Source organism: Nicotiana tomentosiformis, chromosome 5 (genome assembly GCF_000390325.3).
Source record: "Nicotiana tomentosiformis chromosome 5, ASM39032v3, whole genome shotgun sequence".
Lineage (NCBI taxonomy): Eukaryota > Viridiplantae > Streptophyta > Magnoliopsida > Solanales > Solanaceae > Nicotiana > Nicotiana tomentosiformis.
In genome coordinates, this window is record NC_090816.1 from 128,448,394 (window position 1) to 128,462,307 (window position 13,914).

A 13,914-nucleotide genomic window follows, 5' to 3' on the forward strand; every position below is an offset into this window, starting at 1 on the left:
ACCAAATCAAATGAAATTCAAAAGAACACTTTAAAAATTCTATTTTCTCAACTGGATGTCCGAATCACGTCAAATCAACTCCGTTTCTCACCAAATTTCACAGACAGGTCTTAAATATCATAACGAACCTGTACCAGGCTCCGGAACCAAAATACGAGCCCGATACTAGCAATGCAAAATATCTATCAATTCTAATAAATAAATAATTTTCAAACTTTTAATTTTCATCAAAAATTCATAACTCAAGCTAGGGACCTCCGAATTCGATTCCGGGCATACGCTCAGGTCCCATAATTTGATACGGACCTACCAGTACCGTCAAAGCACGAATCCGGACCCGTTTATCAAAAATGTTGACCGAAGTCAACTAAAATTAATTTTTAAGACAAAAATTCTTATTTTCATTAGTTTTCAATATAAAAGCCTTCCGAAAACCTGCCCAAACTGTGCACGCAAATCGAGAAGGGTAAAAATGAGATTTTTAAGGCTTAAGAGCGCAGATTCGAGTTCTAAAACATAAGATAACCTTTTGGGTCATCACATAAAAGGCCCTGCAACACATACCCAATAGATATGAATAAGACATCAAACTTGAACTGAACACAAAACCTATGAACTGATAATAAGTTATATTTAAATTCTAGAACATGTAACATATTGTTCAGGATATGACCTGGCAGAATAGAAATACTCCATATATGAGTGACAATCACCTTGAAAGAGTTAGGTAAAGTGATATTCAAAAGTACAGGAAGTGGAGTTAGAAACACGAAAGAATTAGGATCAAAACACATATGCTCTGAGGCACCTGAATCAATGATCAAGGTGTCTGATTTCAGACTAGTAAATACTGAACCTGAGTATTTTAGAATAGTACCAGCAACTGCATTAGCATTGATTCCTGTATTTCCTGCATGTGCTAACTTTTCCTGCTTATATATGTGCATCATTTCTGCAATTTGTTCCTTGCTGAGTTGCTGTTCAAAATTACTGCTGTTGAGTTTAGTGCTTTGTCCTGTTGAATTCTCATGTTCCTCATGTGTTAGGACTACATTTCCCTTAATTTGATTCTAATAGCCTTTGTGATTGGTGAACTCAAAATCTTCTGAAAAATCCAATAATTTTATGGTAGTCCTCTTGTGTATACCCTGTTTTTTCACAGTAAGTACAAGACACATTTGGATTGTACTTCTTTTTCCCTTTAAACCTTTGATGAGGTTTAACAAACTTTTGTCCTAAGTTGTTATATTTGGGTGCTATGGCTGCTCCTCTTTGTGTTTTGGTTTCTAAGTTTATGATAATTCTTCCCTGTCCTGTGATCATAAAAGCTGCAAAATCAGCTAGAAGTTATGCATTAGGCAGTCCCAAAGCTCTTTTGCAGTTTTGGAGTATATCACACTGTGTGAAATATCCTTTGAGAGAGATTTAGGATCCAAGAGATGACCATGTCATTCACACAGCTCCATTGTTCATGCTCTGGAGATTTCAGATCCGGAGATTGACAGGCTCCATTGATGAAACCAAGTATCTTCTTGGCTGACAAAGACAAGAGAATAGATCTCCTCTACCCTGGGTATCCTCCTCCATCAAACATAGTGTTGACTAGAGTTATTCTAGGTGAATCGGAGTTGTTGAGATGACAGGGGTGATTGACATCATAGCTGACTGGTTTTGCAACATTGCTTGTATCACCAGTAGATGTGGTGGTTGTTTCAGGCATTTCAGGTTACTGATCTTGATGATGAATCTGATGTAAATGAATTTGATGGTTGGACTATTGGATCGAGCTTACTGCTCTGATACCATGTACGCAATTGAAAAAGAAATCTAATTGAATTTTTTTTTTGTGTATTCATTACTTTGTACGTGTATATATATATACACACTTGCATCTGAAAATAAAGAATAACAAAAGAAAGAGACTATGTACAGTTGTCCCACTCGGATTTTTCCGGCAATAACATAAATATTCTATTTCTACAACAAACTATATTCCCTCACATGTTAGTCACGTAAGGGAAGAAAGCTTCTAGTATCAATTTTATCATATGGTGTATATTTGATCTATCATAAACTCATCCAAGGGCTGTGACTCGTCCACGTGTCCCAAACATTGAGCTGAGTATAACTTGGGTTATATCGAACTCAACACTTGGTCGGAATAGACACGACTTCTAGGTCTTCTTCCTCTTCTTCACCCTTTTTCTCTATCTCTAAGCAAATCTCCATTAATCTAATTAGAATTAGGATGGGGTTTCTTCTTCCCAATAAATTTATCACTTAATCATGATAAATTAATATGAGTTGATGCAAACACCAAATACAGTTAAGTTTTTACCATGTATCTAGGTTCCGGTAAGAAAATAAGTTATACATTCACGAATGTAAGTTAGATCCATTAATTATTAATTATACTTAACAAGCACAGTTAGGGACTTGACAAGGTGGGTTGCTCTGATGGTAAGCGCCCTCCACTTCCAACCAAGAGGTTGTGAGTTCGAGTCACCCCAAGAAAGGTGGGAGTTCTTGGAGGGAAGGATGCCGGGGGTCTATTGGAAACAGCCTCTCTACCTCAGGGTAGGGGTAAGGTCTGCGTACACACTGCCCTCCCTAGACCCTACTAGTGGGATTATACTGGGTTGTTATTGTTGTTGTTGTAAGCACAGTTAGGGACACAATTATCTGATTCATATCCTTTCTTACATAATTATGTGATATGTGCATGGAGAATATATTTAATCGAATTTTGCCACCATTAACGACGAAACTGGAACAATCTTGGTTTGATGATTTAATTAGAGGACAGCTTTTAAAACTTTTAACGGGCCACGTGTTCAGTGGAAGACTTATTTATTTATCTAATTTGTAAAATACGGGGATGTGGGTTGGAATTAGTTGGAAGAATGAAAAATATATATTACGCCAAACTACTAAATGCTTTTGATGAGACAAATTAACAGGTTTTAAAAAAAATTATCTTCTGTAAATATTATTGATAAGGATAGACAAATCTTGTTGGAAGGCATGGCTTTGCACAGTGCGAAATTAAATTATTCAAAGACGTAATTATAATTGGGGGAACATGTGTTGTGCGTTGAATTTTGATAAGAAAAAGGAAGAAATTAGTTGTGATTCTATGCATCCGATCTTAAAAGATATATTGTGATATCATATTTCTTATTTTAGAATTTAAACGGTGCACCAATTAATATAAATTCTGTCTTTACACATATCATTGCATCATCGGCATCTGATTGATACATTAAATTTGTTAGTACGTCTTAGCTAGAGTAAGATTGTATCTACTATCTATGCAGGAAATTAATAATGAAAACTTTATTTAAAAAATTAAAAGTTAAGTTTTGCCCCCAATCCATGCAAAAAATTTAATAACATGATTCAAACAATTCGAATTTGTGATTTAAAGCAATTTTTGAATTATTTTTGCTACTATATTAATGAAAACTTTCTTTGTGCCACTACAAAAAAAGAGGATATATTTGAAATAAAATTATGACCAGTTTCACTATCTGAGTTACACAGTAACAGAACTACCTCCCTCTAGCTATATTGCTTGTAACTGGTCTTCAAAAGCAAGGTTGTCAAGAAAATACACATTAAACTTAACTCACAAACACAACTAGAATAAAAAAGAAATACTGCCATTCGTTCAAAAATCTCTACACAAAAGTCTCTACTCAAATACAATTTTTCATCATCAAATACATATATTAAAAAAAACGGCTAAGGTCCAAATATATCCCTGTACTTTCAAAAATGGTTTAAAAATACATCTCGTTATACTATTGGGTTATCTATACCCCTGCAGTTATACTTTGGGTTCAAATATACCCCTCATTTAAACGGAGGGACACGTGTCATCGTCATGTTGGCCAATTCTAAATATCTCCTAATTAATTAAAAAGACCCATTACGCATACCCGAAAATTAATTTTCTAAAGCAATTTTTTTTTGTAAAAACTGAAAAAAACTAATTTTTTTACTAAAAACTGAAAAAAACGAAAATATTTTTTTCTCTAGTTTTTACAAAAAAAACTGCTTTAAAAAAAACTGAATTTTGTAAAAAATGAAAAAAAAACTCAAAAGCAATTAAAAACTGGAAAAAACTAATTGTTTTTTACCTAAAAACTGGAAAAAAAGAAATTATTTATTTTTTCAGTTTTTACAAAAACATTGCTTTAGAAAATTGCTTTTCGGTTTTGTTTTTTAGTTTTTACAAAAAAATTGCTTTAAAAATTATTTTTCAGTTTTTTTAAAGAAATATTTTTTTCTAAAAACTGGAAAAAAATATTTTCGATTTTTTCAGTTTTTATTAAAAAAAAACATTCAGTTTTTTTTCAGTTTTTACAAAAATATTATTTTAGAAAATTGCTTTTCAGTTTTTGTTTTTCTAGTTTTTACAAAAACATTGTTTTAGAAAATATTTTTCAATTTTTTTAAAGCAGTTTTTTTTTGTAAAATCTGGAACGTTTTTTTTAAGTTTTTAGTAAAAAAAATTCAGTTTTTTCAGTTTTTACAAAAAAAAAAATTGCTTTAGAAAATTGCTTTTCGGGTATGGGTAATGAGTCTTTTTAATTAATTAGAAGATGTTTAGAATTGGCCAACATGATGATAACACGTGTCCCTTGTATAGATAACCTAATAGTATAACGAGGGGTATTCTTAGACTATTTTTGAAAGTACAAGGGTATATTTGACACTTTGCCGTAAAAAAAAATATACGTGGGATTGAGATGAATATATGCCGGTTAGTCTTTAGCTATATAATTAAAAAACAGCCACCGTCATGGAATTTTAAATTTACAAGTAAAAATCCATGACACCAATTTGAAATATTACCCCTGTGAAGTGGCTATTTGTGAATTTTATCCCAGGGGCTAAATATAGTTTACAGCCTATGGACTTATAAATTTCGTCTAAGTTGGATAACCTCCGGTCCAAATCCACAAAGTGGATAATTGATAGAAATGTGTAAAGAGTTGGTATTTAGGAATTAATGTATCATGAATTTTAATTTTTTAATTTTTCGGGATCCTGAATTTATGATTTTTAGTTTAATTTTTTTGGACAAAATAAATAGTGATTAAAACGAATAATTTTAGCCGATGCTTTAAACGAAAATTTAGTTAGGAGTATGATTTTTTCTATTAGAAATATCCTATAGTTTTTGACACATTTTGTGGAATTGATGTTCTCGTTCTAAAACATCTCTTTAGTTTTTGATAATTGGTGATGTTCTTTTGGTAAAGTCATTCAATCCGTATTTCCCAATAAAGAAACCAAGGTGCAAAAATAGGAAGTAGTAGTAATACAAAGTTTAGCGCCTCGACAGTCTTGAACTAAAGATGATAAATGCCAAAATACCCAAATTCAAATCTTTGGTCCCGTTAAAAGAAACAGAAATTAACCACCTTTTATGGCCGCCAAAATTTTCTTCACTACCGTTAGCTCTACAACACTATATCAATTCCGACACTCCTATACACGGCCAAAAGATCCATTCCTACATTTTCAAAACTGGGTACAAACCCAATACCAATATATGCATCAAGCTTATAATACTTCATTTAAAATCTTCTTGCCTTTTCTATGCGCGCCAATTGTTCGACGAAATGCGTCAACCGACTCTCTCGGCTTATAATTACATGATTTCAGGCTATGTAAAACATGGGTTTGTCTTAGAGTCTTTTGATATGGTTAAAAAGTTGTGTCTTTCTGGTGAAACTCCAGATGCGTATACATTGTCAATGATCTTGAAAGGCTCCACTAGTAGCTATGCCGAGTCATATTCTCCTTATATTGGAAAACAGGTTCATGCCCAGATATTTAAATGCGTCATTGAAGGTGATGATGTGCTGTATACGGCGTTAGTTGACTCGTATGTGAAGAGCGGGAGGGTGGACTATGCGAGGAGAGTGTTTGATTTGATGTTGGAAAAGGATGTAGTTTGCTCGACGTCGTTGATAACAGGGTACATGAATCAGTGTTATATTGAGGATGCTGAAGATGTGTTTAGTAGAACGACAGAGAAAGATGTTGTGGTGTTCAATGCAATGATTGAAGGTTATAGCAAACAAGTTGAAAATGCTAAGAAGGCGATTGAGGTTTACATTGACATGCAACGTTTGGGTTTTAGGCCGAATATTTCTACTTTTGCAAGCATTATTGGGGCTTGTTCTGCTCTAGCAGAATTTGAAATTGGTCAACAAGTTCAAGGGCAGCTCATGAAGACTGAGTTAATTGAGCATGTAAAAATTGGAAGTGCTTTAATTGACATGTATTCTAAGTGTGGGTTGGTTGAGGATGCAAGAAGAGTCTTTAACTACATGCCTGAGAAGAATGTTTTCTCATGGACTTCCATGATTGACGGATACGGGAAAAATGGGTATCCTAATGAGGCACTTGAACTATTTAGTGTAATGCAAATAGATCATCTCATTGTTCCAAACTATGTTACATTTCTAAGTGCTCTCTCTGCATGTGCGCATTCTGGGCTAGTTGCTAAAGGAAGAGAGATTTTTGAAAGCATGGAGAGAGATTACTCTATGAAGCCGAGGATGGAGCATTATGCTTGCATGGTTGATATCTTGGGCCGCTCAGGGAGCTTAAATCAGGCCTTAGAGTTTGTAATTAATATGACTGAAAGGCCAGATTCTGATGTTTGGGCAGCTTTACTCAGTTCTTGTAGACTGCATGGAGATGTGGAATTGGCTAATTTAGCTGCCAATGAACTTTTCAAGCTGAGCAGTGGTAGTCGTCCAGGGGCATATGTTGCCCTATCTAATGCTCTGGCAGATGCTGGGAGATGGGACGGTGTAAGTGAACTTAGGGAGATTATGAAGATTAGAGGAATATCAAAAGGTACAGGCTTCAGTTGGGTTGGCGGTGATAGCAGCTTGAAAGCTTTCTTCGCAGAACAACATATTTAATTAAAGATAATAGTAGCATTCTTTCACTCAGTTAATCTGATGTCTTGCGCTTCTCATTATATACAGTTTAAATTCTCTAGACTCCTGGTAGTTCAGGTTACATTGTTGCCAATCCATACCCACCTATCCATGCCTGAACAGGATGATAGAAAATGGATATATGGCTAGTTGAAATAACCCAATGGAAAATATACCTATTCAGCTACATGGTTTGGCTTTCTTCACCCTTGGACAAGGATTCAAGTTCATATGCGTGAGTTTGTATTTATATCCTTCAAGAAAGCAATGCTTCTATCTTTTAAACTCAGGTTGAGGTCTTCCTATATTCATGCTCGCATGAGGAGTGAAGAGGAATAACTTGTTCACAGTCAGCCATACTTCAGAGTGTGCTAGTGAGAGAGCTGTCCACTTTCCGGAATTTATCAATCTAGATCCCCAAGGCACCCAAGAAGGTGTGTTTCGTTGATTGGTTGGTAACAAAGGTAGAGACATCGATAGCCGAGAATCTGAGGAAGAGGAGAATTATTTATATTAGATGTTCGGTCTTCATGTAGATCATCTTCTGCTGCATTGCCGGATGGCAGTGGCATTTGTGGTGGGTGGTCCTGAATTGGTTCGGTGTACAATGGATCATGCCAAGCATGTGAAGGAAACCCTGCAATAGAGGCGGAACTAGGTATAGGTAAGGGGTTTGTCTTAGACCATCTATCAATTGATGTGATAAACTTAAATCTTTTCTGGAGAACTTGACTTCTTGGAGAAATAACTCTCTACATTATAGGAAAAAATATATTTTTTGGATATCCCTATTTGTAACAAGAGATCTTTTTTTTAAGGGAAAAAATTTCTTTAATCAGATCCAGACATTGATAGAGGGTCTATCGGAAACAGTTTCTCTACCTCTCCAGGTAGGAGTAAGGTCTGCGTACACACTACCCTCCCCACACCCCACCTGTGGGATTATACTGGGTATGTTGTTGTTGTAGATCCAGACATTGATAAGTAAGGACTTAACATTATGCTGCAGTTCAGGACTTTGTGGAACTAAATTCTTAATCCTGTGCTATGCTTGGAAGTTGGAATGTGCTGTCTCATGATGTGAAGCTGTCAATAGCATGACGCTAAAGATTAGTTATACGTGTAAGGCCTCTTGCTTCATCATCGCTGGTACCATCAGAAGAATTCTGTATTAATACTTGTTGGATATAATGAACAGTCTAAACATTTTCTCACCTAGAATATTAATCTTGATTTACTAAAAAATTCTATTGGTAACTGGATGTTGTTGACTAACCGTTGTTCTATGCATGAATAGGGTCTCCGCAAAGGGTAGTGCTGTTATTAAAATACTGCTGGTTTGGCCTTGAAGTTATTCCTTTCTGCTTGTGAATTTCATACAAAATTATTGTCCGTAGAAGCTTTCTGCAGCTTATTGCTTCTGTTGTTATGTGCTTCCATAGAATAAGTACTTATAGATAGTTCATGTTATTCGTTGTTCATTGAAGGAGATGGAGTCAACATTGACAAGCCTCAAGGCTATGCAAGTGCTGGAGAAAATATTAGCAAATATTTAAAATGGGGACATAGGTTTTGATTAGCCAAAAGTAAAGAGTCAACTAGTGAGAAAAACTTATTGATTACACTAAATTCATTTTATTGAAATAGAGGTTCCGGCAAGTGGTGTAAAGTTTGGACAAAAGAATTAGTTGTAGTGATTAATGAGATGCTAACGCTTATTTAAGGGCTTAAAGAGGTTAAACCAGTTTAAGAGATTTATTCCTATTCTCTGACCCATTACTCCTTCCTTCCCTGCTCAATAATTTCTCCTGTTATTAAGCTTCATTTTAGATATTCTGGGTATGCTGCTTCTTTGGTTTGAGTAGCTAAGCTGATTAAGTGTGTGCAATTGAATGGCGAAGGTGTCTTTTGCAACTATCAAAAGTTGTGAATGTCTGTCTCCGACTTCAAGAGCAATTTCTGGAAAATAATTTCCACTCTCCAGCCAACACCAGAAAACATTTTCTAGAAAAGTATTTTCTGAAAAAATAAGTCATTTTCTGGAAAATGTCTTTCGTCCTGCCAAACATACTCATAATCTCAAGTTCTGCTTTATAGGTAGATATGTCAGTTGTTAACACATCAAAGAATATCAAATTCTACTGCTATTATTTGGGTACATCACACTTTTTGCACTGAATTGATATGTTTCTCCAATGTGATTTGATGAGTGAATGTTGTACTAGGAACAGTTTTTCACTAGAATTTTCAGTCTTCTGTTAGCCACCTCAAGGGGAGGACACTGATGTAAAGGTTGCACTGATAATCAGTGCAAATTGTACGCTTGGTTTAATTTGCAGATTAGTGTATTTGACCATTAAATATTAGGAAAATTTAAATCAGGACTAGTAAAATAAGGTGCTAAGTGGCAAGTATCTTAATCTCAAATTTCGTCTTATAGGTAGAAATGACGAGAGTTTGAAGTTGCTCTTGCATCAATCTATGTCGAAGTCCAAGACTATTGTGTGGATGAAACTTTTACAATTGCATTTAAGAATGAATTGTTTGATTAAAATGATATTGGTCCTGTTATGGTTTTATGAGTGAATGGAGTACTAGGAGCAGTTCGTCGATACAAATAGTAAATCTCCCACTAGCCACCTTAAGGAATGGGAGGACACAGACAAAAGGCAATCGCGCAACCAAAACATAAGAAGCGGAAAAAAATTAAATCAAGCATCAGTCTGCTCTCTTGTTTGGTCTGTACTTATGATAAACTTGTTTTCCTTTACCTTGGGGGGTTGAGAAAGTTTTTGGACCATTCACCATTACTACTCCTTGAAAAAGATAATCCCTTTAGTAATCTTATAAAGATGATATAAAGGCTAGTTCTCCAACAAATGCTGGTGGGAGCCATTTGAAGTGGGGGTGTGAGTTCTGACCCTGATCGAGCACTCTTTTAAGTGCTGCTTTAGTATGCTAAAACTGGATTTCGATACTGCTCAAAAGATATGCCTGAGTTAACGTTATCTTTTGTCGATCATACTACGCTGTGGGACTTCTATAATTTATGTTGCTTTAGCTAAACCTTGATTCCTATTGTTTAAAGATTATGATTATAGGTTCTCTGTTCTATGAATAGACTAACCTCTATTTAATTTCTTAACATTGATTTGGTATCAGTGCTGCTATCTAATTCAAGTTCAGTATTTTGGCCTTTCAAAGTTGGTGCTAAAACAATGTTGATTGAGACAAGACAACTTCGGATGGCACCATTAACAAACTTATTTGTCGTTTTGATTTCTCCTAGTTTGTCAAATTTGTTTCCGATTGGAATGATCTGTCCGTTTACTGATTTAGCCCATTTTGCTCTGCTCATATTTAGGTAGGTTTCTTTAAAGATTGTGTATGACATGTCCTTTAACAAGAATAGCTTTCATTTGTGTTTGTGCTCATGAATTGTTTTGTATGCCTCCATATATTCCAGAAAAAAAGTTTAAATAATGCCTATGACTTGATAAACTGTGATTTAGTTGCTTGTGTGGTATCGAATAATCGGGTAAAGATAAGCTGTGATTTAGTTGCTTGTGTGGTATCGAATGATCGGGTAAAGACTAATCATACCTATTAGTGTTGACAGAAACTGAGAAATTCCGACAGGAATTTCCCATCCACAGATAAAGAAAGGGTGTAGAATGCATGTCATAAGACCATTAGCAGCTGCAAATCTAACAAAGCCACATGCAGGTTGCGGCTACATGGACGGAAATTTTTTATTTTCCCTCGTGTTTTTGGTAGTTAGAAGGATTTTACATTTTGCAGAACTGAATACAGATTGTCAATGTCACTTAATATCCAAGCTCCAAGTATCTTACATGGATTGATCCTCACCAGAAGATCTTGTATACACGGATCGTTACATAAATGAGGTAGCTGGGAAGTCCTATCAAGAAAATCCATCATTCCTGTTGTGCTGCCCCAGCCGCAGTGGCGGAGCCACATGCACCCAAGGGGTATCAACTGTTTAGCTCGGTATTTTTTTTTAAAATATGTATATATACTATATAATGACACCCTTGACTTCTTGGTGAGTTAGTTTCTTTATATTTTGATTCCCCTTAATAAAATTTCTGGCTTCGCCACTGCCCAGCCGGCCACAAGGTCTTGCATATCAGATTTCTAACAATGGAGCTTTCATCTTCAATCCCAGTTTCTAGTCACTATGCCATCTGTTTCATGGAGAAAACTTCTTGTTGGCCTCAAGGAACAGGTAACCATCCCCACACCTATGATATTAACCTTAGCATTGGAAAATATGAATATGTGATGGTCCCATTTTCTTAATTTTAGTCCATAATAAGGACTACTATATTCAACCCCAGAAAACAGCCAGTATATGTGAAGTACCTTTTAAAACCCCTATTCATTCTTGATAGGACCATCATCATTTATGCCAAGGAGACAGGGTTAATCAACAATCATCTTTAAATTTTGCAAGTTGTCATTGAATTAAATATAGGGAAATTGGCTCTTCATATTTTTTTTGCGTAGACAACATTTCTACATCAATCTGATCTGACGGTGATGAGAGTTCTTTTGTGGATACCTTGTGTCTGGAGTAAGAATGAGCAAAGTCTTTTCTAGTCCCTTTACAGTATGTTTTATTAAGACTAATTGGGTCCATCATTGTTGCCAGATTTGATTATTTTCTTTTGTCAACTTTTAGCAAAATTATACTAACTAGGATTGATTTCTTTTGGTAAATACTTCCATACTTGTATATATTTGTATCAATAACTTAATGTTTTAAGTACTATTTTGCATCAAGTCCTTTGAAGCTCAGGCAATCCAGAAACAACTAGTAGGAATATTATTTTGTATTTTTTTTCCTCTTATACAAACAACATAAGGAGAACGAACAGTTAGGAGTACAGGGGTTGCGATCACTGGTCTCCTAAATGACAACTGCTATGTTTAGAGGCGGGTGAGTATCATAGCAGACTTAATCGTTAGTCTCTTTTAGTAAAAACTTGTATGTTTTAGACCCATGCCAGTGGTCATGTAGGCAGTTGCAACTTGCAAATACAAAGTTTGCATCTATTGCCAGCGGCGGAGCTAGGATTTTCACTGAAGGGTGAGTCAAAATAGAAAGAAGTAGACCTATGAAGAAGCCAAGGGGTATCAATATGTAGTATATATACCATAATTTATTTTATCTAGCTACATAGTGTAATTGTTCGACGAAGGAGTGTCGATTAACACATGTTGAATACATGTGGCTCTGCCACTGCCTATTGCCTTTGGCCTGAACAGTGTACTGACATTGGCGTAATATCTTGGAACTGTTTGTGCATGCACATGTCAAAAGGATTTTGAGAAAGCTTTGTTTTTTTATAACTGTCCGACAGTCCAAGTAATCACTGAGAATTTGATACGTGGTCGCTTTAACAAAACCATATGTATGTTTAGAACAGTGCAAGTGACCATGGGATCTTAAAGGTGAAAAGATTTTCATTTATATTTGTTAAATAATGGGATTGATGAGAAAGATTATGATATGCCTTTAGGCCTATCCCAAAGAGAATCCAGTAATTCTTTGTCGTGAATATCTGAATTGGTTGTTTGCTGTTCAAATAGATGGATAAGGAAGAGAGTAAGATGAAGAAGATATTAGATTGGAATGTTGTGATTCCAACAACTTACAAAGAATATATTCCAAGAAGAAACCAAACAAGTCTGTATTGAGTGCTAGAGACTAGTTCAATGGTCCAAAGAAGTGGGCAATATGGGAAGTAGTTTTCAACTTTTAGCCATAAAAATGTTGTGTTGTACGTGGCTAAGTTAATAGTGGTAGCTACTGTCAGTTTACTCATAAAAGCATTTCTGAGTTCTCACCACCCTCTTTGTAGAATGGTCCCCTAGTTTTTTGAAAACGAAATGTAACTAAAACTTTACGGAAATTACAGGGAACATTTATACTGGGAACTGTAGTCCTAGAATAGGTTGCTGAGGCTACAAGTTATTGTTTTTATTATTAATAATTGATATTATTATGTATGTTTCATTCAAAAAGGAGGTATCAATTGACACATAGTCCTTACCCATAGTCAGTGGCGGAACATAGCGTCTAAGGTGCAAGGGGCATCAATTGACACTCCTTCCTCGAAAATTATACGGTTTAGAAAGGTTAAAATTTTGTTTTTATGTATATACTCTATGTGTTGAATGTCGAGGGTCCATTGAAAACAACATCTATATCCTCACACGGTAGGGGTAAGGTCTACGTACACACTATCCTCCTCAGACCCCACGGTATATGATATTACTGGGTATGTTGTTGTTGTTGTACTCTATGTGTTGAATCCCATTGAGTTCTTTGATTATTAGTTTTTAAAATTTTGACACCCCTTAAAAAAAAAATCTACACTACTGCACATAGTGGTATTTAAAATCTTGATTCCTCGTTGCTGATCTTGTAACTTTTGAGGACTGGATCGAGTCTAGTTTTTATCAAAAGGACTTAAAGTAAAATCCCACAAACCTAAAAATATTAAGAAGAGCTAGGCATCATGCACTTACCAAAGATTTAGGCACAAACGTTAAAATTTTCCATTGAAATGAAGAATTTCATCGCTAAATTGATTTATCTTTGTATTTAATCCGTAGATCTTTGTCATAACTGATTTGATTTTGCTTTATTGAGCCGAGGGTCTTCCGCAAATAGCCTATTTATCTTTATAAGGTAGGGATAAGAGCCGCATACATATTATCCTTCCCAAACCTTACTTTTGGGAATACATTGGATATGTTGTTGTTGTTAATCCAAAATTGTTAAACATAATCAGAGTGATAACCAAGAAATACACTAGTCATTTACAATGCTATTTGTCAAATGATACTAGCTCTATACAGAAGTTTGCAGTTCCGATTTTTTTCCACAATGCTAGAGACTAAGAGAGTAAGGTTT

The 13,914-nt window shown here is 35.2% G+C and overlaps 1 protein-coding gene across 1 annotated transcript; it reads left to right on the top strand.

The window, feature by feature from the left end:
* The first annotated feature begins 5,192 nt into the window (after nt 1–5,192).
* Nucleotides 5,193–12,988, top strand: LOC104108406 (pentatricopeptide repeat-containing protein At1g28690, mitochondrial). The gene is made up of 2 exons (XM_070175352.1): nt 5,193–7,632; nt 10,625–12,988. Exon 1 carries the CDS (start codon nt 5,367–5,369, stop codon nt 6,948–6,950), a length of 1,584 nt encoding a protein of 527 aa, XP_070031453.1. The 5' UTR covers nt 5,193–5,366; the 3' UTR covers nt 6,951–7,632; nt 10,625–12,988.
* The last annotated feature ends 926 nt before the right edge of the window (nt 12,989–13,914 follow it).